Source organism: Triturus cristatus, chromosome 6 (genome assembly GCF_964204655.1).
Source record: "Triturus cristatus chromosome 6, aTriCri1.1, whole genome shotgun sequence".
Classification (NCBI taxonomy): Eukaryota; Metazoa; Chordata; class Amphibia; order Caudata; family Salamandridae; genus Triturus; species Triturus cristatus.
In genome coordinates this window covers 613,684,284-613,711,585 of record NC_140589.1, presented here as the reverse complement: position 1 = coordinate 613,711,585, position 27,302 = coordinate 613,684,284, and the positions used below count along the sequence as shown (strand labels likewise).

Sequence of the window (27,302 nt, the reverse complement as noted above, 5' to 3'; positions counted from 1 at the left end):
TGCTTCACTTTTTTCTGTGAATTTTACAAAACCCCGCACCAGCAATATCTTATCCCTTTGTTGAGATTTTTATTTTGGAGTTTTATATAGCGGTAGCCAGACCTGAAGGTATCGGAGCGCTTTACAACATTTGTCAGTGACAGTCGAGTATACAAAGAGGGGCACAGTAAATACAGTGTTCAAAGGTGGGTCATTGATCGGTATAAGATCTAGAGGTTCTATAAGCTCTAGATCAACCTGTTTTGTTTTTATACAATTGTTATCTTGCCCATTGGCCTGTTTCTATGTGAGGGATTTTTAACGCAAAGCTTTTAAAATAAAAAACATGATATCTGATTAATTAGGCATTTTATAAGTACATGAACTTTTAATTGCTCACAAAGGGCCACATGTGTCAAGCAATTTTGCGTTCACAAACAGGCAGGTTTGCATAATCGGACTGTTTGCGAACTCAAAAAAGCCTTTTCCCATGTATCAAATGCTATTTTGCGATTAGGTAATCTGTTAACGATTCACAAAATGGGTTTGCGATAAAGGTATTTGGAAGGGGCGTGTTTAGGGCATCCCTCCCAAATACTGAATCGTAGCGGTATGTATGTATGTTTTGTGACTGTCTATGTGGTCGCAAAACATTAGCGTTTTACCACCAACTTCGAGTTGGTGGTAACTCATTTGCAAATGGGACCACTTCATCCTTGGCAATGGTTGTAAAAACGTTTTTTGAGAGCAGGCAGTGGTCCCACAAACCGCTGCCTGCTCCTAAAAAATGAAAATAAAACTTTTCATTTTTCTTTTTTAAAGGCAACCCGTTTTTCTTTAAGGAAACTGGGCTGCATTGAGAAAAAAACATTTGATTTATTGAAATGCAATCACGGACATGGTGGTCTGCTGACCACAGCAGGCCACCATTCCGGTGATTTTAGCGATTCCTAGGGGGTAACAAACCTTACCTCATTAATATTTATTCATAGAAAATTGCAATTAGGTAATCACAATTCCAAATGTTGATACATGTGGCCCTATATATTGAATCTGTAATTTATTTTACTCATTCATACTGTTTTGTCTGCTGATTTAATTTATGTGATTTATGGTTTTTATGTAAACCGAAATAAATTTATATTGACATTTAATTGCACTCTGAGGGCAGTTTCCTTGACCTGTCGGACAAGAAGTAAAATGCATCATGAATATGGCTGGATATCACTGCCATGGCATTGGGAAATCCATCTGGAAAATACCACATATAGGGCCTCATGTAGGTAGCGAAATACCGGTCGGTAACGGCCGATTTTCGGTAAATATGCCGTTACCGACCGGTATTCAGACAAGTGAGATGTAGGAGTCCAAAAACCACTTTTCGGTAAATATGAGGCGGTAAATACCGATTCATAGTTACCGAATTCTAAAATACCGATTCATATTTACCGAATACACATTTAACGAATCGGTAAATATGAAGTGGTAAATATGAAGTGGTAAAAATTTAAAATGACATGTAGGAGCAGTCGGTAATTAAGAAATCCAGGAAAATCGGTAAATAAGAGTCGGTAATTAACACGGATGGAAAGCAGGTGGTAACCATCAACAATGCACATAAGCAATCCCAAAATGCAACAGCGTGGACAACATGGCCGCCATGTACGTCATTGCAAGGCGCCTACGTCTACAGGCAGCAGGACTGAGGGTGTGGCGACGGGAGGAACAAATCTACAGACAGCGCATCACACTATTCCAGCTGACTGATGCAGAGATACATGAGAGGTACAGGCTACACCCCGAAACCATCATGGACCTGATAAGGGACCTGCACCCACTCCTGGACCAGCCAACAAGAAGGGCGCACGCCATACCACCACATGTGCAGGTGCTCTGCAGCCTACATCTACTGGCATCCGGCAGTTATCAGGTGGTGACAGCTGCGGTGGGTGGTGTATCCCAGAGTTGCCTGTCCCGTTTCTTCAGGAAGTTCCTGGATGCCATGATGCAGAGAATGCACCACTACATAAGCTTCCCAAACACACAGGCTGCACTGCAGAAAACAAAAACAGACTTTTATCACATGGCACAGTTCCCCCATGTCATCGGCTGTATTGATGGTACACACATCCCAATCTGTCCACCAGCTGATACAGAGCACATCTACAGGAACAGGAAGTCCACCCACTCCATCAATGTGCAGGTGATCTGTGATGCAGGGAACATCATCACAGATATTGTTGCAAAGTTTCCTGGGAGCACCCACGACTCTTACATCTTCCAGAATAGTGGGATCTACACACGACTGAGTGCCGGAGAATTCGGAGAGGGATACCTGCTGGGTAAGTAACAGTGACACCCCTTGAAACCTGCAAATCAGAGTGTATAGAGGCATGTACCTGATGGTTCCCTTTTACTCATCCAGGCGACAGTGCATATGCATGCCGTTCATTCATCCTCACTCCCTACCTACACCCGGCAACCCAGAGTGAGAGACGATACAACGTGGCCCACAAAACAACACGCAATGTGGTGGAGCGCACGTTTGGACTACTGAAGAGCAGGTTCCGCTGCCTCCACAAGAGCGGAGGCGCACGCCAGTACAAACCCATCACCTGCTGCAAGATAATTGCCACTTGTGCAATGCTGCACAACCTTGCCACGAAAAAAGGTACAGATGTGGAACTAACATATTTTGAGGACAACGAGGATGAGTCAGGCCAGCCAGAGGGCAGCGCAGCTAGAGTGCCAACTGCAATCGATGGGAGAGAGAGACGGGCAGAGATCACATGCAACTATTTCTGAGTAAGTGAGGGGACACAGCGAGTTGTGAGAAGTCATGACGTAGTTTAATGTGGCACCACGCCATGAACACATGAACAGGCCAATCTGGCAATATGCCATCTATACAATGAGTATGTCCAGGGTTACGTCACCCAATGGCAAGTGGATAAGCAGGGCCACATCAATGTTTGCGCATACGCGCTGCAGTGGTGGATTGCACGGCCTGTGCATCCTCACTAGAGCCAACCCCAAGCCGCCTGCTGCTCCTGCGTGCTTCGGGGACGGGGGGTGTGATGCTGCTGCTGGTGTCGATGCTCTCCGCAGCATCCCCTGCAGCAGTTGTCGACGCCTGACTAGTCAATAGCACCCCTAGTGCACTTGTCACCTGCACCATCCCCCGAGACAGGTCGCTGCAGCACTGTGTTAGGCCCTCCTGCATCGTCACAGAGCGCCGGCAAAGTAGGGAAGTCGCAGTTGCCAGACGGTTGAGTGCCCTGCTGGTAGTGTCCCTTCTCTGGCGTTCCCGGCGCCGTGCTTCGATGTCAGCATCTAATTTGCTGCACAACTGCTGGATTGACTGGGACATGTCCCGAATGCCCGCAGCCATGCCGCCAATGTTTGTGTCCATGTTGACTAAGCTTGTCTTCATCACCCGCATGTGCCTCTGGACTGACATAACTGCCTTTGATTGCAGGCGCTGTTGCTTCAACATTTGGCCCTCGAGCCCCAAGAAGACACCATGGCCGTCAGTGGGTGCTGGTGGACTCTGGACACGCGACCTGCGGCGCCCTCTTGCTCCCGTCTGTGCTGCCTGTGAGGTGTGGGGCACAGTGGGATGGCTCCCTTCCTGGGGCCCGGTGCGGTCTTCTGGGCCCATGCTGTCGTCTGACGAGGTGTCTAAGGCTCGTAGCCTGGCTGCTGGACGCCTCCTCATTCTCACACCTGCAAGCGGAGATGTGGCCGGTGAATCGAACATGAGTGGCGATGCTGGCTCTGGTGGTGGTGATGCTGGCTCTCGGTGAGGTGATGCTGGCTCTGTGTGCGGCGAGGCTGGCTGCGTAGGTGGTGCGGCTGCAAGTGGGCCTGCTCCCTGGTCTGAACTCGTGCTGGATAGAGGTGATTTTTGTGGCCGGTGTGCCGTCTCCCCTGCAGCATGCCCTGTACTGCATGATGTCACATCTGTGGACAGAAAAACAACATTGGCTCAGTGTCCCCGAAGGGCTGCATTGCAAGCGTCACAATAAATCATTTCACATTCCAATCTGTCCTCTGTCTCCTTGTGCCTCGAGTGCGTGACATGCCTTGTTGCCCTGTAACATTTACGTCATGGTTAGTGTTGCCCTGACTACATCTCCCGGAATGTATTGCCTGTCTGCACTGACACGTGTGGACTGCAGTGTGATTCTCGTTTCACAATGGGGGATGTGGGATAGGGGTAGGGGAGGCTACATTGCTGTGCTTTCGTCTTACCTTGGTGTGTTGCGGCTCTGGCAGAGCTGTCGGCGTCCCCAAGACCCACGACGCTCTCTTGCTCGAGTGTGGCCGCCACCAGCTCCTCCAGTTCGGTGAGGGCAGGTGCCCTGTTGGTTCCACCTCCGGTCTGGCTGGCCTCCTTCTGGATGTCGCCCATCTTCCTCTTGGTCACAATCCTCAGGTCATACCAGCGCTTTTTGAGGACCTCAATGTCCCTGTGGGTCACTCCCACAGCATTGACCTGCGCCTGGATGGCCAGCCATATGTTGCGCTTTTCGGCCTCAGGCACTTGCAGGGATTGCCTCCCAAACAGCTTCTGGTGCTGCTTCACCACCTCCTCCACCAGCACCTGGAGTTCCTTGGGGCTGAATTTGAGCTTCCTCCTCCTTTCCCCTCCGTCTTTCTGTGTTCTCTGGCTGGACATGCTGTTCGTTTCCCGCTCGCACATGCAACTGCTCTCTGCCTCTCCTCTGCACTCCAAGCCTCTCCAGGGTCGGCTAATTATGTACACCTGCCTGGGTGTGGCCACTTCGGCTAATTGTGTACACCTGCCTGGGTGTGGGCAGTTCCTGGTTGGGTGGGCTGTCGTTGCACAGGATTAGCTGTTTCGTCAAGTCATGTGATGTTATTTACCGAATCCGTACGTACCGATTCGGTATTTTCCGATTCGGTAGATACCACCTCGGTATTTTCCGATTCGGTAGATACCACCTCGGTATTTACCGATTCGGTGGATACCACCTCGGTATTTACCGATTCGGTGAATTCCGATTCGTATTTACCGACTGTTACCGAATCGGTAACTGTTACCGAATTTTTACCTACATATAACTTACCGGTTCTAATTTACCGATTCGGTACGGCTCGGTATTTAAGAACCGGTAAAATTTATTTACCTACATGAGGCCCATATTCTTTTTGCAAAGGTAGTACAGCCTTAGATTTTTTGTTAAAGACCACGCAAAATTTACCCACTTGCCTTGCTTTCTCCAGGCGGCAAAAATCAATATATTTGGTATCTGTGTGTGTAGAAACAAAGCTGAAGCATCGCCTGGGACATCTTCACCAACTGACTTCTCTCTAAGTATTTCCCAACATTTGGAAATTGGAAGAGGAATATGTTGGGACTGTAATAGGTTTTACAGTTACTTAGGAAGTAACAAGCGGGAGTACAGCATGCCAGACATGCCAACACTTTCAATAGGGATTCTGAAGGATACCACGTAGAAACAAAATAGAGTTAAATGACATATTTGAAGTCTGTTTTTCATGGCAATTGCAGAAGTATAAAAAGGGTTTGGCGATAATATTCAATAATGGAGGTTCCACACTACACGTAAGCATTTATCAGCAGGTAATTCCAAGATTCAGAAAGATATTTTTATGAACAACCACTTCTTACTCCAGGCTGAAGTGTGAGTTGCCCCTGACTATCTTGGCCTGATAAACAAAGAATGTTCCATGAGAAGGTATGCCTAACTCCAGGCATATGTTTGACTTACTGATGATTTAACAGGAGTAAGGCTTGATTATAAAGGGTCTTCTCAAGTAAGTATACCTTGCTCCTGTTAATCACTCAGAGCACAGGAACTGCTTTTGAATCAGACCTGGAAGTTCCTTTATGACTCACATCAAAGACAGGAGTAAGACAAAGCTACTTATTGAAAGGTTTGTGAATTGGGCCACAAATATGTGACCAAGTTCAAAGACAATTTTCTCAGGATCACTCGCAGTATCTATATTTACTGCATTACTCCTAGCCTTGCTCCCTCTCATTAACAGTTCGTGGAAATCTGGTGCAATCATGTGCAAAAACTGTAGACTACTGTAGTGGGCAAGCAATCAAAACAAAAACCACAAGCACATTTTACCCACATTTTCACTCAGTTTGCAGTCTGACCATCCTTGTTGTACTTCGTTTTTTACACTCAGAGTTTCAAACTTCGCCTGCCTCTGACTCTACGGAATTATATAAAGGGAGAATGGATTGAGCGAAACTTTGGCATAATCCATTTGGCCCAAGGATGCCTATTTTCAACGTAAGTCAAAAAAGCACCCCATTATGTGTGCATGGTACTCACAATACTACTATACACGTTTTAGAGACAGTCCTCCAACATTTTACTCAATGATTTATTATACTTCCGACATTAATATGACACATGACCAAACAAACACACACTCTCACACTGTTTAAAACTTCTGAATGGAATGTCCCAAGGCTAGTTTTACGCATAAACAAATAGACTGCAGGCCTTATTCTTTGTTATACGAATGTTGCAAAAGCTTAGGTTTTATTGTTCAAGTAGACACAAGTGTTTATGGAGGAAAAAAGTGCATTTCTGCACACTCTTACTTCAGTCATAATCGAGAGACACAAAATGGATAAATCTAGCGGCACAGCATGCCCGCGCCGCCTCCATCTTACCTGGGAGTAAGGGGTAATGGAAGCAAACTGCTGGTGAAGTTCGAGAAGCTGAATTAGTTCTGCTGATTGTTTAGCTCTCTCTCCAATTAAAGATATGTATTTGTCAGGATTCTTTGCAAATTCAGATGCAGATTCCTTGGAACTGAAAACATAATATTTTTCATTGTGTTTTAAAATTCCAATGTCGGGATCACCTAAAAAAATCAAGAGCAAACAAAGCAACATAAAATTAAACAATGTAATAAGATGGTAATTACAAATGTCACCACTACTAATGCACCACCTTTATTCCTCTTTATGATGTGTGCAGTGAGGGTTAACCGCTTGGCCCAACCCACTGCAGACGGATAACCACCGGTGCACCGAGCCTTTTGCGTGCTCATTGGGATTTAGTCGCAGCGTTTGTCTGTTGGCTAGATCCTGCGCTTAACCTGCCGTACAAGGCCAACACTCGCTCTGCATGACCTCTGAGCCGCCAAGAGGGAGCCCCCTCCCCATTTTTTTTTCATTTTTAGGTATTCACAAGCTCTTTCAGACACTTCAGTCCTTGCTTGACCTCAATGTGTTCTGTGACTTGGAACATGACAGACAGTACAACAGGGACCCAGGTGCACCCATCTTTGCAGCAATTTCTGTGTGTTTTACTGTAAACTATCCCTAAGTGCCCCTCTCTGCCTAAAACCAACATGGCAGAAACTTTCTTCTCCTCTGCAGAGCTCCTTGTGCTCACCCACAGGTGTGGCTATGATAAGGGGCAAGCCCACCCTTGTGATCACTCCAAATCAGGCCAATTCTGGGGACAGTCTGTCTCCCACTAGGAGTGGTGTCTGGCTAGCTAGCAGGACAATGGAAGGGAAAGGCCCAGGTGTGAGGTACATCTGCCTGTGACAGTGTAGGCATGCTTTGAAGTTAATTAAATTCATGGGAACAGTCCATATTGCCACCCTTTCAGGAGAAGGCCAACCCTTCTCCTTTATTCCAGCCCTGGGAGCCACTTCACACCTAATCAAGGATCCATTTAGTTCCTGGGCGAAAATGAACACTGGCAAAAAGGAACATTTGGCCATGGCAGGAAATGACAACTTTTTAAAAGTGAGATGGTTAGGCCAGGTAGGGGATACCAAACGATGCATTCACCTGCTCGTGATATTTGTACATTGCCACCACGGAGAGTGATTACGCTGAATGACATGTAAAAGTCAATAACATTTGTTTACAAAGTTGAATTTTAAATTAGTATTAAAACAAGTCCTTGAATAATTTTTCTAGCTAATCCCAAGCTGAAGTTAAGCATTATCAGGTGTTAGAATGCATTCCAATTCTGTTTTGTGTGTCATGCAGTCTTGACACAGTGAAATACGATTTTCCAGGTTTTTCACTACCAGGGCAAGTAGAACATAGACTGTACATGTCCTACTTTTTCTTTTTTTTAAAACTCGTTTTATTAACATTTTCATTTCCAACCATTTCTGCAATACCATATAGTTCTACACAATGTACATTACATCTTCCTCGTATCAGCCTTTGCCGTGCCGTAATGACCCAGTCCCTTTGCACCCGCCTCTTTAACCGCATCAAACCACCTCTCATCAGTGTTCTTTATGCACACCCCAGCTAGTCGGAAGTATCTGATAGAGAGTCTTCCTGTGGGGGATCACAGATGTTGCCCCGATATTCATTCCACTTCCCCCATATCTTATTCCATTTTTGGGGGCAACCTCTGTGTATGTAGACCGATTTTTCAGTTACCATTAGTTCGTCCATTCCATTGCACCACTTTCGGAGTGTCAGGACTTGCCTGGCTCCCCATTGCTGCGCAATATCTCTTTTTGCTAAGGCCATCCCTAGTGCTACCCATGTTTGCACTGCCTGATTGAGGTCAACGCCCTCCCAGACGTTCAATATGCAACCCCTTGGTTCAGGAACCCGTGTTATACCAGTTACCTGCGCGATTGTGCGCACTATTGCTTTCCAATAGTTCTGCCCGGCTCCCCACATTGCCTAATGCAAAGCGGTGTATCGGCTCTGTGCAATTTATGCAGTAGTGTCCTGGTGTAGTAGGTACGATGTAGTATCTTCAGTTGTATTAATTTAAATTTAGCTGAAATCGCCACTTCTCTTGTGGATGCCAATGCTTCCTGCAAGTCCGTCTCATCCAGTTCACCCACGTCAGTCTCCCATCTAGCTTTTAGGGTTTGTGTCGGGTCTGGTTGGTTATTTATGATTTTTTTGTATGTGAGTGAGATAGCTTTCTTCGTCATATGGTCAGTAAGGAGCCTGTCTTCGAGGGGTGAGGATTCTGGCAGTTTTGTTCCGTGTGGTATTAGTGCTGTTAGTGCATGCCGTATTTGTAAGTATCTAAACGTCTCTGTATCAGCCAACCCATAGCTCTGTTGCAGCTGCGTGAACGGGATGGTCTACCCCTTCTTCCACACGTCCCCCACCCTCGAAATACCGATCAGGTCCCATTGTCTGAATCCCTTCGTGTTCTTTAGCCTTCCTAGTTTATTTGTGTCCCAGAGCGGTGCCGCCTGTGTGATGACTCCTTCCCAACCCATATCCCTCTGTACTTCGTGCCAGATCTTAATTGTATGGGCTGTGGGGCCTATGAGATGTTTACGTTGATTCCTGTTGTAGAGTACTCCCATAAGATTGTCTACACCCAACAGATGCCTATCCATGCGATAGGCCGGGTCTTCCTGCGCAGCGTGAAGCCATTGGTTAATTACCGCCAGGTGTGAGGCCCAGTAGTATACCTTAATGTTGGGGAGCGCTATTCCTCCATCATACCAGCCCTTCACTAATTTGTGCATCGCTATATGCGTCGCCTTGCCATCCCACAGCAGCTTGTTTAGTTCGTTATTGATTTCCCTGAAATATGATGGGGTGATCGGAAATGGTGTATTCTGCAGGGCGTATAGAAACCTCGGGAGTGCCATCATTTTAAAGAGGGCCGCCCTGCCTAATATGGTGAGCGGCAGTGCACGCCAGCACTGCACATCTCTGCGGAACCGCTCCAGAGGTTTCTTGAGATTTTCAGCTATGAAGTGGGCTTCCTGCGCTGCGATATGGATGCCCAGATATTTGAACCCCTCCGGCACTATCTTGGCAGCACAATTGCGTGGGAGGCGAGGCTGATCGCCTGAGAGGACATAAATATGCGATTTCGTCCAGTTTATTGTATATCCTGAAACCCGGCCGAACGCCGCACAAATATCCATGAGGCAATTGAGGGAGCGGGTCGGCGAGGCCAGATAAAGGAGTATGTCATCCGCGTAGAGCGATATTCGGTCCTCCCATCCCGGAGCCCACTTGAGCCCACGGATTACTTGGTCTTGTCGTATCCCTGCCGCCAAGGGCTCCAGTACTAGTGCAAATAGGAGCGGTGATAATGGATATCCCTGCCGTGTCCCTTTTGCCAGTGGGAAGGTGTCTGAGATTCTCCCATTGGCCACCACCTGTGCCATCGGTTTCGTATAGAGCAGTTCCACCCATTTTATGAAATTGGGACCGAAACCCAAATGGTGAAGTACCGCGAATAAGAATGGCCACTCCACCATATCGAACGCCATTTGTGCGTCCAAGGAAAGGATTATAGCGTCCTCTTTAATTAGGGATTTGCGTGCCATGACACTATGCACTCGTCTCAGGTTTTGTGCCGTGTTCCGGTGAGGCATAAACCCCGATTGATCCGGGTGAACCACCGCCCCCAAATAGGGCTGCAGCCGCATTGCAAGCATCTTGGCAAGTATCTTTGCTTCTGCGTTGATCAGAGATATGGGCCTGTATGACATGCAACTGTTTGTCGGTTTGCCCGGCTTGTGTATCGCTACTATCGTTGCCAGGCGCTGGTCCCTGGGAAGTTCCCCCTTCTCTAAGCTATCTTTGCACATGTTCAATAGGTGGGGTGTTAGGACCGTAGCCATGTGCCTGAAGAGCTCCACCGGGATACCATTAGGTCCCAGGGCTTTACCAGTGTGGAGTGCGAGTATCGCCTGAGTCGTTTCTTCCTGTGTAATGTCCGCCTCAAGTGCGTGCACTGCCGTCTGAGCCAACGTTGGCATTTGGATGTCGTGCAGGAAGGCTCTGTTGTCTTCTATGGTGGCCGTGGCTGTTGGCGTATAGATACGTTCATAGTGTGCCGCCAGTTCCTATACTATGGCCTGGGGGTCTGTGATTGTCGTGCCATTCTGTGTGGCTAGTTCCGCTATCCACCTATTTGCTTTGTCTTTCTTGTCTAACCATGCCAGCAGTTTACCTGCTTTGTCTCCCTGTTCGTATACTGTGTGCTTTGTAGTCTGAAGTCTAGATTTCGCCTCCTCCCATACAAATGTCTTGTACTCTTGTTGTGCTAGCTGTAGCCCGTGCGTGGTTGCTGCCGTGATGTCGGCGGCAAATTCCGCCTCTGCCCTTTGCAGGTTCTCTTCTAACGTATGGAGTTGTTGGCGTTGGCGTTGTCGTTTCTTGTGGTGTGACACGGATGATATGGCCTGGCCCCGCAGGACCGTTTTATAGGCTTCCCAGAGCGTCGCTGGTGACTTCACCGTGCGTTCGTTCTCAGTAAAGTATTGTTTTGTGGCGGTGACCAATGTTTTCTTGATCTCTTTAATTGTTAAATAATATGGGTAAATCGGGAAGAGCCTACGCCTGTCTGGGATGCCTGATGAGTAGGTTATCAGTATCGAGGAGTGGTCTGATATTCCTCTGGGCAAGTGTGTTGCATATTTCAGTTCTCTCCTCCTGAGTTCTTTCTTTACCTCCAGTCTCTTTGCTGCTTGGTTACTAGCGCTGTGTAGTCCGGGTATATCTCTACTTTGCTATTCTCCACTTGGAGCGGGGGAGCGACTCGCGCTGTCTGTAAAATGGCGTCCCGGTCGCGGAAGTTGAAAATTGTGGCTAGTATAGGTCGCGGCGGGGCTCCTGGTTTGTGCGCCCCTCCTGGCACCCTGTGCGCACGTTCCACTGAGAAAAACCCCGACAGACCTCTCGGTTGGAGTTTAGTCTTAACTAGGTCTTCCACAAACAAGTCCAGTGCCGGACCGCGTACGGTCTCCGGCACTCCCACTAAGCGGATGTTATTGCGGCGGGAGCGCCCTTCTTGGTCATCCAGTTTTGCCTCCAGTTGTTTCTGCACCCTTTCCAGAGACCTCACTTTGTTTTGTAGCAGCGTTGTCTCCGTGGACAGGCTCGCCGTCGTGTCATCCACCTCTTTCAGCCTGTCATTAATTTTGGACACGTCTGCCCTTAGCAGTGTAATGTCTGTGGAGATCGTACCTATCGATGTTTGCATTTGAGTCAGTGTGCGCATTACATCATGCAGGGTAATCTCCTAAGGCTGACCGGCCTGCACTTCGTCCTCACTCTTCCCGTGAGTCTCTGGGGTCCGTGACCTCTCTACACGGTAGGCATACTTGTCCAATTTTCCTGCTTGCGTCCCACGTTGGCCTTTCCCCCCCATGGTGCTTGCCCCGTCGCGCGGCGTAGTGGGCAATCGTTAGGGAAGTCGGTAGTCGCCGCTGCCAGACTGCGCCGGAAAGGTCAGCGCTCGGCCTTTAGGGTTTCCCTCCTTCCCTCGCCGCCGCTTGTGCAGGGAGTCGTTGTCCGGTATACTCCTGCTCTTCACAGTTCGTGTTGTAGAATCGTGCTGGGGAGCACCTTCGCAGCCCACTGCCGCTGCGGTGTATCTTTCCAATATGTGTCTCTTATACAACCTGGTAGGACTGCGAGGGGGGGGGGTCTGGCGCGAAATTCAGTCACCTTTGCTCAGCACGTCGCTGTTCACCAGCTAATTTGCGGCCCCAGAGCACTCTCCTAATATACCAGTGGCCGTTGTGTCGAAATCCAGGCCCGGGCTCATCCCCGCATTCTCCGTTGGGGCCAAACTGGCCCGCACCCAGGGACACGCCGTGATCTCGGGCCGCGCACCCAGCGCCCAGAGAACCGGTCCAACTTCTCTTCTGGGGCGTCCCCACTTCGCAGATTCGGGGGGGGGGCCCGGGCTCCTGTGTCCTCCCCTCTCCGGAGCACCCCAGAAACCCAATGCGTCCGGTCCGGATTGCCTCGTCCCCTCTTCTTTCCGCTCACCCCGTCCTGCCGCCTGGCGTCTCCTTGGGGGTTCCACCGTCACAAGGCCTGGGTCCACGTCCATAATGCCTCCAGAGAGTTACCGAGGGCCAGCACCCCTTATTTCTTCGGGCCGAGGCCCCGCTGCGTCGTCCGGAGCGCCGCCTCCGTCCCCTGAGTGGTCCCGCGCCGGGCGCCGCCTCCCCGGCTGCGTTTTTCCACTCCAGTCCCCGGTTGCATTCCCGGGAAGTAGGCCACACCCCCGGCCCCGCTGATGTGGTCCCTGAGGCAGCCCCGACAGCCCTGAGACAGTGCCTGATTGCCGCCGATGTCTTCCGGTGGTTGGTGCAAACGTTATTCGTCGCCGTGGAAGCAGATTAATGGCAGGATTTACGGGGCGAGTTCTAGTGAGCGCGGAGGTCTCCTAGGCTGTGGCCATTGCTGTCGGCTGCTAGCCACGCCCCCCCCCATGTCCTACTTTTTAAATACCATGCACCATGTCCTATAGGCATTTAAGATCGATCTAAGGGGTAAATTAAACACATTGAAAAGGAAGGTTTAGGCCAGGCAAGTTGTTGTTTTGCCAAGTAGAAATTGGCAGTTTTAACACTGCATACCCAGGCTGCAGGGGTAAGACTTAAGATATGCTTTGCATTGTCACTTTGGTAGTGCCACAAAATGCGCTACAATCCATTAGTGATATTTACGTAACAGGCACTGGGTACACTTTTGTAACATATACCTAGGTAAGTTAAAAATGCCAATCAGGAGTGTAGCTAATTTCAACATGTTTTAGGTAGTCAGCACACATGCACTGGGACCTGGTCAGCAGTTTCCCAGTGTACAGACTCAAAATGACTAGCAGTATTAGTCTGAAAAAAATTGGGAGTGACCATACAGAAAGAGGCATTTTCTTACATCCGTAATAAAGGACTTTTGTACTTTTGCATCCAACATGGGACTCTTCATTAATTTTATTTAACTGGAGACTTGTGAGGGGACCACAATGACTAGTACTCGACAGTCTTCTGTTTCAGTATGTAACATAGAAAGTTTTGTTGCGCCTGCCATTACAGGGCGCTGGATTCAGTCCCCTCATCCTGAAAAAACAGTGAAGGAGCCATAAGCAGTCAGAGGTAATATCCGCTGACTCCCTAGCTTAGGTGGGTTTGGGTCTGGAATGAAAAAAGTAGATTTTGCCACAGGAGTTTTTGACCCCTTGGCAGGGTTTGCCAACCGCAGAGGGGACCCGAACTTTGCAAACCCTGCCTTGGTGTTCACAAACCCCACGTCTTGGTGGGGTCAGGGAGTGGCCAGTGGGTTCCCCGCATTAATGCCCACATGCTGGCACTGGGCATAAATGGTGCACCCCCAGTACCCTCTTCAGAACACTGCTGGACCTGTGGAAGACAGAAGAAGGGCTGGGCCTGTTGCTGTGATCTGTGAGGAGAACCCTAAGGGCTGGACCTACACCCACTTGTACCCAGGACCAAGAAGTGGTTTCCAAGAGTCAGCTGGATGCAAAAAGCCCACTTTCTTGAACAGCCCAGCTGTTCAATTCCAACTGGAACTGCCCTCTACCCTGCTGGGGCTTCTACTGGGATTAGCTCAGACCCCTAAGTAGTTTCCCTAAGGTCCTGTGGTCCTTAGATAAGTGTCAATGAACTCCTGCTACCTAACTCTAAAAGCTGAGCAGCGGGGCCCCTGCAGCCCTGCCAAGCATATTACGAGTTTCCTCACTGCCACACTTTTCATGGTGCGGCGACCGCCATGAAGAGTGTAGCGGTAAGGAAAGAAAGGGGGCCCTACAAGGCCCCCTTGTGCCTCACGCCATGTGAATGCGCATAGGGTGGCACAACATGTACCCCCTGTGTGCATGCACACCAGTACCTGCACGGCATGGACTGCAGCAGTACTGCCTTTGACCTCCCATTGCGGTGCCTATTTCATAGTCACCGCCTTGGGAATGCCAAAGAACCACGCGCCAGACAGGAGAAAACTCCCGATCTGGCGGGCGGTTTCTACATGGGTCTGGCGGTACTGGAGCAAAAAAAAAAAAAAACCTATAACATATATATCTGTATATATGCAATGTAATAAACATATTTTTAACAATGTTATTAAAAACAACACTATAAATCAATATTCTTCCCTACAATATACCTAACGAGGATATTTTTGATGTCATGATTTAAACCCCATGATATTATGGTAAAATAGTATTTCCAACTCGATATTTTGGACAAACACCAGAAATACAGGTAACATTAAGCTGGTGTCAGTCTGGGCAGAGCATCCCAAAAGTACTTTTCACGCATACTGGCAACATTAATGTTCCCTATGCACCTTGTGTACCTTTATAAAGAAAAGTGGGAAGTTTGCATACCTTTGGAAAATAATCCTCAATGACAGTACCACGTCATCTACAATTACGTGGGAGAGCTGGCCCGTGACGAATTTCTAGCCAATGTGCTTGAATTAAAAAAAGGTCTCAACTTGTATAGTCTTGCTCCAGCAGCAGTCATATATATAGGGGTAGCATCGTTATCATGCCTGTCGGTGCTATATGTGTTAGAAGAACAGGAATATGCTGTGTAGTCTGAATTGTCCCAGTGCAGACTTTGATATCTTGCTTGTGTTTCCTGCATGAGTAAGGTGAGACTTCCTTCATACACATTTGTGTCTCTGCAGTGTATGTGAACCAGCTCTAGATCACCGCGTAGAAACCTCTGAATCGAGAGCACCATAGACCTTGAGCTGGCACAGTCTGTTGTGGAAGGACAGCTACTGTGTTTCACCTTTCATTCACCTTCCAAAGAAACTATACACACACACTCCATGTTCATGCATCACCCCATCCTCAAAGCAAACAAACTACAGAATGAGGCTGAGGAACAAAGAACCACAGTATCTGCTTGTCCACTTATCAAGCATTACACACGTTTGCACATTTTTGATTCATTCGACATACCCGGCAAGAGAAGGCCATCCTGTGCAACTAGAGTATAGCCACAAAATCCATGGTACTGAATAGGAAGTCTCTCAAAGTTAGCCGTGTTTTCTGGGAAAAACCAGTCTTGATCTTTGAAATCAGAAACATTAATTCTCTTTCCTGCAGAAAAAAGAAAACATTTTGATCAAGGAATGTCTTATAATTTCAAAATTGGTAATACTTTAAGTGTTATGCTTAAATAATTAGAAACGGAATAACATGAATGTTAAATTTGTCAGTTTCCTAAAGCCCATAAAAGAGATAAAAACACGTGTAGAGACCTGTTGAAGATACAAAACATACACTGATTTACAGGCAAACCGGTACTTTCTTGTCGAATGAGGACATGACAGTTATCTAGTGGGGGATGTGGAGTTGGGTATTATTAGAAAATCCCCCAATTGTGCAAGAAATGCTACATCAAGAGATGAATCACCAGCCGAATAAAAGTGGAAAACGTCCACCACATAATTTCCCTCCAGAATTTGAAGAATAAACATTTACTACCAAACTGAGCCCCTTGGTGTCCCTGGACGCAGTGCAGAAGTTTACTATCTATAGGAAGAAGGGCAGTCTGGTGTAAAAATATATTAACCAAAGGAAAACTAATATTTTAAATACAGTGTTGCCATCTTTGGATTGTTTTGCAAAAAAAACCATAATATGAATATAATTTATGTAAAAAAATTAAATATCAGTGGTACATTTTGCCAGCACGACAGTTTGGTGAATGTCTACATTAATGCTAATGCCCTTACCTCAGTCACAATGCTAACAGGCTGTTTAGTAGCTTTTCTTGTGCAATTAAGCTATCCTTTCACGGGGCAGTAGAAGTAATGGTGGTAAACGTTCCAGAGAATCTACACAGGTGTCTCGAAGTTAACAAAATCGGGATTGAAGAAGGCAAGAAAAAAAAACCTGAGGAACACCAGTATTTGATGAGATATTTTACAATTTTTATGGAGCCATGAAAAGGGTACAGTGCGAGGACTCCACAAGTGGCCTCCACTGCGATGCCCTTTTTCTGGTCTGTGCTACAATCCAAGTACGGGCATCACGTTGTGCAACTGCTCAGTGTTAACCAATAGTTTATCCACAGGGCGACACTGAAGGGGGCAGCCTCCTTAGTGTTTTCCACCAACCAGGGAAAGCAAATATATTTTTTTTTGGCACGCGACCAGCCCAGAATCTACTTCAAAGTCACAAGCCCATGTTGCATTCAAGTGCATTTCTTGAAGGTAGGGGGCAAAGGGGTTAATAAGGAGGCGGCCTAGCTACGTCTTCATAGGGCTGCAACATGAAGTTTGAGACATTACAGTCTTCAACAGGGTAGTTGTTATAAAACACAGTTATTTTGCATGTACTTACTTATACATTACCTCTACTTTTATCTTTCTTCATTATTATAGAATATCTGTTTTACTATATGTCCTGCTATTTTAACTTAAAGTCCCCTCAATGCCCCAGGATAATAATAACCTTGCTTTTCAATGTATTCACAGGGTGATAAACAAGCATGTGCAATGCAAACGGTCTCGCCTATGGTACCTTATATATATTTAGCTATGCAGCCCATTAGCCTGGGTGCTGAAAGATAAAGCACGGCGTTGAGGGGGATAGAAGGCATGGAGTCGCTAAGGCACCCTTGAAAGAAACACAATCAACAGGAGGAAGAACACGATGGAAAAAGAGGTTGGAAAATAGGCTGTAGAAACTAGAAATATTGGCTTAGCAGGTCAACCTCTTTTATCATTTACAGCACCACCAGTATGATCCTGGATCTATAGAAACATTTGCATTGTGATTGCCTGACTGGCCCACTGAAAGTCCTCTTTTTAACCCATTAAGTTTTGTGGGAGGTAATTTCATCAGGCATGGCATGGTGCTCCTTCATGTATTCAAGTATGGTATTGTTTGTAAAGCTATCTGTGATGTATTGGCAGTCATTTTTTAGGTCGAGCCTAGCAGCGCACATGCGCTGCTCTGTGAGGCTTCTTGTGGCTACTCCATGTGGGTCTGACTCCTCCCACACATTCGATTGGCTTTTTCTGTGTGTCTTTCAATAATGAAGGCACGCAAATTGCTATAGGTGGGTGCATGTCCCACCTCTTTTGTAATGTTCACTCCCACAGCGTTTTGCCTGCGGGAGCAAGCAGCGGCGCACAGGGTGGCAGCTCCATTCGTCATCCTCGTGGGTCACTCCCAAGGCATTTTGTCTGTGGGAGCGAGCAGACATGCTTTGGTGCCTTCTTCCCACCGCCCACCCTCCCTCTCGTTCTCCGTGCCGTCTAACTCCCGCCCTTCCTCACCATTGACTGTGCCATTAATATCCCCCCGCACTCCCTCCCCGTTGTCTGTGCCTTCAATGTCCCTCCCTCCCTCCTCGTTGACCGTGCCCTCAATATACCCCCCACCACCCTCCCCCCCTGGTGTATAAAATGATGGCGGCCGCACGCCTGTCTCCCGTCCTTGATTTTTAAATTTTTTTTAAATTTTATTTTATTTAATGCGTTTTTATATAGCGCAGACTTTACCCGAAGGTGTCAGAGCGCTTCACAATAGGAGCAGTAATGATACATAAGGAGAAAAATTACAAGTGAGCATGTTACAAAATCAAACGTTACGTTACATGAGGCAATAGTGACAATTGTGCAAGTATCAGGAGCAAACAAAATACAAGAGGTATCAAACGATACGTTACAAAAGGAAAAAGTGACGTGTGCAGGTTACAAGAGCATACAAAGTACACAGAGGTAAAAAGTTGCAATAAATGGCAGACACTCAAAACACTAAAACAAAAGTTACGTTACATGAGGCAGTGGTGGCCGTTGTGCATGTATCAAAAGCAAACAAAATGCAAGAGGTAGCAAACGATACGTTACAAAAGGAAAGGTGACGTGTGCATGTTACAAAAGAGTACAAAGTACAAGTAGCGGTATAATACTGCACTAAATGGCAGACACTCAAAACACGAAAACACACTGGGAAGGCACTTCTATAGGCATGGAGAACAGAATTTCCTATAATGGAAGGACTTCCTTCAGAAAATAGAGGGCGTGAATTAAATTTAGAAGTGTCTTTGAAGGAAGAGAGCTTTGAGGTCAGTTTTGAAGGCCTGGGAAGAGGTGGTGGTCCGGGGCTGAGGCGGAAGTGAGTTCCAGATTCTCACCGCGTTGCCTGACAAGGATTGGGCCATCGATCTTTCCTTCTTGAAAGTGGGAGGTTCAAGCAATACATTTTCAGCATTACGTGATGGTCTGGAGCCCCCAGAGAGTTTCAGTTTATTCGCCAGGTAGCGAGGGGAGGAGGAGCGCAAGGCTTTGTGGGTGATACAGGCAGTCTTGTAGATAGATCTTGCCTCTATGGGAAGCCAACAGAGGGTGGATAACATGGGTGTGATGTGGTCGCTTCGTTTGGCCCCATAAATGAAACGAGCTGCTGAATGGAGAACAGACTTCATGGGGGACAGGTGGGTTTTGGGGAGGCCAGCAAGAAGAGAATTGCAGTAGTCCAATGTCGAGAGAACCAGCGATTGGACCAGGGTTTTAAGGTCGTGCTCCGGGAAGAAGCGACGAATCCCCCAAAGAAGGCGCAGTTGGTATCGAGCAGACTTTGCAATGGAATCAATGTGGGAGAGTAGATTGAGTTTTTTGTCGAGTATGACACCAAGGGATTTTGCGCTCTTGACAATGATGGGTTTATTGTTCAGTAGATTAATCTGATCCATCCATGATTGCACTGGGGGAGGAGAAAGTGAGGAGGAGAGGAGGAGGAATTCAGTTTTGGAGGGATTCAGGAACAGTTGATGAGTTAACATCCAGTTTTGAATGGAGTCGAGAGTAGAGCTTAGGAAGGAGAGATCGTGATTGGAGGCCACCTTAAGGTAGATTTGAGTGTCGTCCGCATATAGATGATAGTGGATCCCGGATTTACTAAGGAGATTTCCCAACGGTTCTAAATAGAGATTGAACAGTGTGGGTGCAAGTATAGAGCCTTGAGGGACACCTTGACTGACCGCTAAAGGAGATGAAAGACTGTTCGCTATTTTGATCATTTGGGATCTATCAGAGAGGAAGGAGGCAAACCATTTGAGCACAGTGCCCTCCATGCCCATTCTCTGTTGAAGAGTGTTAAGGAGAGTGTTGTGATTGACAGTGTCAAAGGCTGCAGAAAGGTCAAAAAGAATTAGAAGACAAGACTCCCCTCAATCGAGTATCCGCAGCGCGTCATCAATCACTAGCAGCAGGGCTGTTTCAGTGCTGCAGTTTTGAATGAAGCCGGACTGGAAATTGTCAAGAAGATCATTGTCCTTGATATGGCGAGAGAGTTGTTTCGCTACACATTTTTCTGTGATTTTCGCAAGAAAGGGTAGGTTAGTGATGGGACGTTAGTTGTTGAGGTCGTTCGCATCAGCAGTGGGTTTTTTAAGCAGAGGGGTGACCTGACAGTTTTGAAGGAAACAGGAAGGGAGCCTTGACTGAGGGAGAGGTTGACCAGAGTGGTCTAATAGGAAAGAGAATGGGTATAGAAGTCAATGGCAATGGCACTAGGGATGGGGTCAAGAGAATGGTTAGAGGGCTTTGTATCGAGGATGCATTTAAGGAGGGCATCATCAGAGATGGGGTCAAAGTTTTGCCAAATGGTTAAGGATTTACGCTCCTCTGTAGGGGTAGGATGAATGACCTGATCTACAAGTGATTTCATCTTTTCGTCAAAGAATATAGCGAATTCCGCTGCTTTCTTTGTGGAATCCTCCTTCACCCAAAACAAAGTGTTGACGACATTGCTCCCAGCAACATCGTAAAATAACCATGTGATTTTTTTTACGATGTTGCTGGGAGCGATGCCGCCACTTTGTTTTGGGTAAAATCATCAAGGGCAGCAGCGGGCATTAGCAGCCGCAAAGCGCCATGCACCCACCCCCCACTCCCACCCACGTGCGGAACCCATGACACATTACAACCATCCCTCCAGGCAGAGCATGCCCAGCGTCACGTATTCCAAAACCCATGATGTGGATCCGTGTGCGCATTCATCTCTGCACCAGACTGGTCGCACCTGTTTGAAGCCATGTTACAGATAAATACATTGCTTCACTTCGCTATCAAAACAAACTGGTGCGGATGAGAGGGCACGAATGAAAGCATAACCCCCGGTGTCTGTCCTTACCTGACTCCTCTGCCGACTGTGCGGGCTGCTGAAGGTTGACTTTCAACACAACCAGAAACCTACGCTCGCATTCCAGTTTAAAAAGAAAACTGTGCGATCCTCGGCATATTCCCTCTTCTACATCTAGCTTGGTTCCATTATCTGCTGAAGTCAGAAAATCAAAGAAACTGCAGCAGAACGTGAATAAAAATGGTTCTTGTGTGTGAAGAACATGTACTAAAATGAGTTCTTAAAAACTATATTTGCAGTGGGTGCACAGCTGTGGTCATTGGTTATTGCTAGCAGATACAGCGAGGGAGGGTTTGGCGGCTCAGAGAAGTCCTGTCACCCCTCGCCTTATTGCCCCAACTCTGAAAAGACTGTGCACTGTTATTCAGCTTTTTTAATAGCTAAAAAACAAGCCTCCTGCCACACTTAAACAGGCTGTCTCTTTCACTTTTGAGCATGTAGCGCTTGGTCTTTGTGCTTTCAGCTACACTCCACATCCATTTTCTGATACCCTAGGTTTGACTCACCCGAAATCCACAGGTTGTCTCACACAATCCTCACGGGGGTGTCAAGTGTGATTGATCTCTTGTAAGATCCCAAAGGCGAGACCTACTGGCTAGGCCAATGCTTGTTATGAGATAGTTCTGCCTTGTATGAGAAGTATAGCTAGGCGGGCATTTGCAGATAGGTTTGCATTGCGTTGCATTTAGCTTTGCTATTGCAGTTTACAACCTCTGGTGCGGCCCCGAAGCACAGTAATGATCTTGTCTGGGACACCAGGTCTGGCTGTGCATTATTTGTAGCGTATGTTCTTGTGTGTCTTGAGTATCATTCCAGAAGTGTCATGTATGTCATGCAGATGGTCCTTAAGTCTTGGCACACCACTTCATCATGACAGTGATGCCGAAAAGTGTGCTAATGATAGAGTATGTCAGAATAATTACCCCCAAGTAGAACTCTGGATTATGGATTGCAGAGAGCGCAGATGTCGTTACCCCACAAGGGAGAGTTATTGATTCTTTAGGGGTGGCATGGGGCCATCTGGTGGAGTTTGCTCTCAGGTCGGGCGCTCGGTTTGTAATATGTCGTGATCCTGGAACAACAAAGTCTTTTAGGTGTTTCAGAATTCGAGATGGTCTGGAAAGGGGATACATTCTAGACCTTCCTGGTCTGTACTGAAAACAGAGCTTCACCAAGGCTTCAATTTCTAAAGTTGGCTAAAATCAGTAGATGTTCTGAATCTGGGGTTGCTTCTGTGATGGCATGTACAGAGCCTGGATTGCAGAAAAGCTGGCCTTGTATCATCAACAGCCTGGTGTGCAGTGCATAGTGCCTTGAAGAGAATACAGGTGAACACTGGCAGTCAGTGGAGGGCTCGGTCTCTAAAACCTTACAATCCTTCCGCATCTTCTAGACTGGTCTTCCTGTGCATTAAGATTAGCGCCTTAAACTTAAAGGAAATGCTATAGAGTTGCGCATATGTTGCTGATTTGAATCATTATACCTTACTTAAGTAAATACACCTGTGCAGACGCTGAAGACGTGATCACTGTAAAGGAGTAAAAGCTATATGTATGTTACAAACATTGCACATTCCCATATAACCACTATTGGTCTAATCCCTAGGGTCACACGAACCTGTGCTTTAAATGCACTTTTTAGTCTGAAAGAGAGAGTTTACATTTACTAGGAGAGTACCTGCACCTCTCAGCACTCTTGCATAGTGAGTACTGACACTACTACACTTCTGTTTCAAGCACTCACTTGAACCCACAGTTCAGGTTAATAGACATTAAATAATTAAGTAGCAGACAAGCACACTTGATGTGTTGTCTGGCCTGCTGCTACTTTCCAACATCCAGATGCACATCTTTCGAGTTTGACTTGTGTTTGTTTTGCCCGTGGTTCCGGGTAAATACAACACCCATCCCACAGGATCTCTTTAGTGCAGTGAGGAGGATTAAATACCTTGTAATTAATGCCTTGGCCGCTTCCTCCGTTATTCGCAGGCTCTCCGTGCGCATCACAGTTGCCTTCTTATCACCTCGGTTGCATTAAATTTTTCCGCGTCCGGTTGTGTTTTGATTTGCCCGGTGAGAAAAAGCTTCGCCCGTGCACTGGTGTGCTCCAGAAGAGCTGAGAAGCCAGAAGCCTTAGGCACGAGGAGCTGGGTGCGGACGGACCATGCAGGTGCTGGGGTTATTAAACTGCACCAGCGTCGGTGAGTAGCGACGCAGGGTGTGGGGGTGTGCGGGAGTAACACCCCTCTGTATGGGGACACTCACTAAGAGCGCGGGCACGTGCGCCTCCGCGTTCAAGCCAATCTGTGCACAACATGAAGAGGATTTAAAATAGATGTCCATTAATAGTCTGTGGTAACTGGACGCCGTCGCACTCCCTCTAGCGAGACCTCCGTGGTTGGTTGGGGTTTGTTTGAGCTGCGCCTTGCACTTGAGATTTTGTGCTGAATACTAAATGCCTCGCAAAGCGAGCAGCGCATGCGCGCTGCCGCTATAGGCTCGACCTAAAAATGAGCGGTCTACCCCTAGCAAGCAGCAATCCTTTGTGCTAGCTTGCCTTCCTGCAAAATTTCCCTTGACCTGATAATCGAACCGGGTCCAGCACAGTACATTGCGTGAAATGGAGACCCCCTACTTAAGAGCACAATCCAGTCACCCAGTTACATCCCCCCCATCCCTCAAAATGCACAAGTTGCCATCCACCCTCGGTTCCGTAGCAGTTAAAAGAAGTTCTGAACAATTTGAGGGTACTAGTGACCTGTGGGAGGAGGTACCATAGACAACATAATTTAGAAGGGAATACGAATAACTAATACCAAACGTCATTGGTCCACACTGGATCAAAAGCAACATTTTTGGGTTAATTTTTTGAGAGGTCCAGCTTTTATGTGAGGAAAGAGAAAGATGCGTGCATTGGTAAATGTCATCCCGTAAGCTTCAGAGAGGCACAAAGGAAAAAAACGAACTAAAACCAGAAGCATGCCCATATATCATAATTTTGGCAAAAGTACCTGAATTAGGTGTGGCCAAAATAGAGACCAAAGAGCAACTTAAGGCAAAGTTCTTCAATGGATTAATAAAAATGCAAGGTTGTCCCGCAATCTTAGTAATTACTTCATCATGGCAAGAAGAGTGGCCTAGGTGGACCACACCCCAAAACCTCAAAAGGGGATTGTATTGTGGTGAATCTTAATGATTGTGCAATAATAGGGGAATTATTGAGAACCCGCCGCGCTACAACTTATCCCGTCTGACAGATCGTCGCCCTACCCCTGGATTACTTCTACAGATCTACAAGTGTGCGGGCCGAAGAGAGAGGGTGGGGTCATATAGTTTTTACTCAAAGTAGAACAGATTGTCACACTGACCCCCATGGTCCCCTTCTAAATTCCAAGAGCTTTCACAATCGATGTTCACAATCGGTGTGGCAATCCACCTGACGGGAGGGCACTGAGTCAAATTGACCCTGGGAACCAGAAAAAGACTGGGTCAAAAATATCAGACACAGGGAGGGGTAAGCTCATGTCATGGAACATCGCAGAATTAAGGCAGAAGTTGGGGAATGTGGACTGGTGGGGTTTAGTGGGTAACCAGGATATAATATGCTTAGAGGTAACCAGGGAAACAGATCCCACTTTTTTTAGATGGCTTCCGTTCTTTTCAAACTATGGCGAGACCCACTAAGGTGGGGAGGGCAAGTGCAGATCTATTAACATTGATCGTCAATACACTTAATCTCAAGGTGCTCAGATTTCTGGATGCCTCCTCTTATTAACACATATTATTGTGTAAGGGCTACGAAGACTGGGACTGGATTATAATCAATTATTTCCAACTGGGAATATGTCAGCTGTACCAGGCCTATTGGAAAAGGAGCTAGACCAGATATGTAACGCACACCCCCACTGCCTGAATATCTTTTGGGATGGCAACTTCAATGCCCACTGTGGCCTAGGGGATGTGGAGGGAGAGGCGCTTCCCCATTTTACTCACAACCAACATGGGAATGAGCTCCACAGACTTTTAGGAACAAGGAACCTAGCCATATTAAATAAAAATGTCCCAAAGACAGGGCAACAGGAAAAGACCTTTGGGAACCAACTGAACAGCTTGACCATAGATTACAGTCTAGCCTTAGAGGGGTTCAGTGATTGGTTTACGCATGCAGAAACCAACTACGTAAGCTTCAGGGATACCGATTTTCGAGCAGCAAAAATTATGAATAATAGCTGGGTCTTTTGGAAAGAGATAAATGCTCCCTTTCTTGCTAAAGACCATGACCCTACTTTAGAGCTTCATGTAGGAAAGGAAGAGTGGGTGGCTCACTTAGGCAAAATATTTGGAACGGCTAAAGACGAGCTCCACATGTCTGGTAATGCTTACCGGAATAACATTTGGGAATCATTGGTTTTTGACATTGAAGAGGTCAGATCTGGCCCAGGGCAGTGTACCCAGTAAAAGCCATAGGGCTGGATGGGGTGCAGATAGATGTCTTTTGGGTCCATAAAGACTAAAGGGCTCCCCTTCTGACAAATACGTTTAATATCGTATATAAACTGGGTCCTCCAGATTTCTGAAAGAAAAGTATACCTATTTCCATTTACAAAAATTGCAAGCTAATCTCATTATTAGATGGGACCGCAAAATTAATGGGCCGACTACTGTAGAACAGGCTAGATGACATGGTGGAGGAGCATATTCTATTGATCCCAGTACAATATTGATTTAAAAGAGGTAGAGGGACCATTGACCAGTGTTAAATCTAAGTCTGATAATGGCGAAATATACGGTGGCCAAGAAGGGGCAAAATTATTAGGCCTTTATGGACCCCTCAGCTGCTTTTGATTGTGCTTCACATTCCAAACTATGGTCCGGTATGGAAGCAATGGGTATAGAGGAACTAAAATTAGTTTTCATCCATCTGATATATACCCAGGCATTCGCAAGTGTCCAGTATGGGGGGGGAGGGGGAATGTACGAGGCAGTTTGAAATCCTGTGGGGCGTCAGACAGGGATGCATACTTGCCTCCTTTCTCTTCTCGCTTTACACCGATGGAGTAGAAGCTCCATCCGAGATATTCCATACATAAACGCTCCTATACGCAGATGATGTGGTGTGCCAGAACCAGAAAGGTGCCGCTCGTAGGCGTAGACTGCGGACATTGCTTTCTAAAACCTATTTTTAACGTCGCTGGAGCTGCTGAAACTTTCTGGTGCAAACAACCCTTGAAGGCTGCTTTCTACTACCGCTGGGACTGCGAGGGCCAGGGTGCCTTGCATCGCTGTCATACGCCGCACCTGGTGCCTCTTCCCGGCCCCTCCTCCTCCCGCTATTTAACTCACGCCCCTGAACGCGTGAGCGGGACGTGTGCGGGGCGTAGACCGGGGCGAAGCCTGGGCAAAGGGTGGGCCGTCTGAGGCCGTCCGAGGACGATCGTGGACGGGACGGGCCACCCCTGTAACCCCCATCTCATGGTGAGAGTATCTTTTGTGCACTGACTAAAGTATGCGCATGTTGTGGATATTTTCCTAGAGTAAAGTTGGACTTCAATTGTAATCCTTCTTTGTAACTCCTCTGTAGTCTACAATCATGTCACTAGACGCTGACAAATCGCGTACTTTAACAGTTAACACTTCTAAAGGCCCAGTGTCCGGAACAATTGATCAATTCTTCAAACGCGTAACTACAGTTTTGGAGAAGGAAATAGCGGACACAGAAAAGCGCTTCTCTTTGGATTTGCTAACAGGCAAGCGTTCTTCATTGGGCACAATTGGTAAAGCTCTTTCTCCAGAGGTGATGAATGAGGGTGCAGGAACCTCTAAACCCCACTTTACCCCTGGAAAGAACAAAAAAGTGATTCAGGTCAATCCCCCAGGCTTGGTTCCCCTTTCTGATGATATAAGTAGCCTAACTATATCAGGGCTATCTCTCCCTTACTGATTGCGGAACCTGTGGCAAATAGAAAATCAGTAAGAAAGAGACGAGGCGCTTCCACCAGGTCATCTTTGGTTAAAAAGAAGAAGGCTAAATCTCTAGCTCAAAACCCGAATCAACCAGGTTTTTTAGCGATAAATAACCCTCCCTTAAGCATTAATGCCCCGGGACTACCATTTAGTCAGGACATTATGGCCGACCTATTTACTAAAATAGAGACTATGGTCAAATCCCTCTTACTCCCTCTTCTTGAAAGGTCTAGATTAATAAGCCTACATCTAGACGATTTAAGTAAACAAATGAAAAGGAACAACTTAGCCATATCTGAACTCTTAAATACCCAGACTAAAAGCAGTATTATTATACAAGCCCCTTTCTCTTCTCCCGTGGTAACGCGATCCTCAACCAGTGACAACCCGATGAAACCGTGCACTGCTTTGGGGGAAAACTCTGCGGAAATATTACTTTATA

General features: G+C 47.0%; 1 protein-coding gene across 1 annotated transcript in view; it reads right to left on the bottom strand.

Annotated features, from left to right (window-relative positions):
- The window catches only part of CFAP206 (cilia and flagella associated protein 206), a 334,518-nt gene that overhangs the window by 85,642 nt on the left and 221,574 nt on the right, over positions 1 to 27,302 (bottom strand). Inside the window, exons 10-11 of the mRNA XM_085609221.1 lie at positions 15,699 to 15,839; positions 6,665 to 6,858 (exon numbers count right to left, since the gene is read on the bottom strand). Coding sequence (XP_085465347.1) covers positions 6,665 to 6,858; positions 15,699 to 15,839 — 335 coding nt within the window. The remainder of the gene's footprint in view (positions 1 to 6,664; positions 6,859 to 15,698; positions 15,840 to 27,302) is intronic.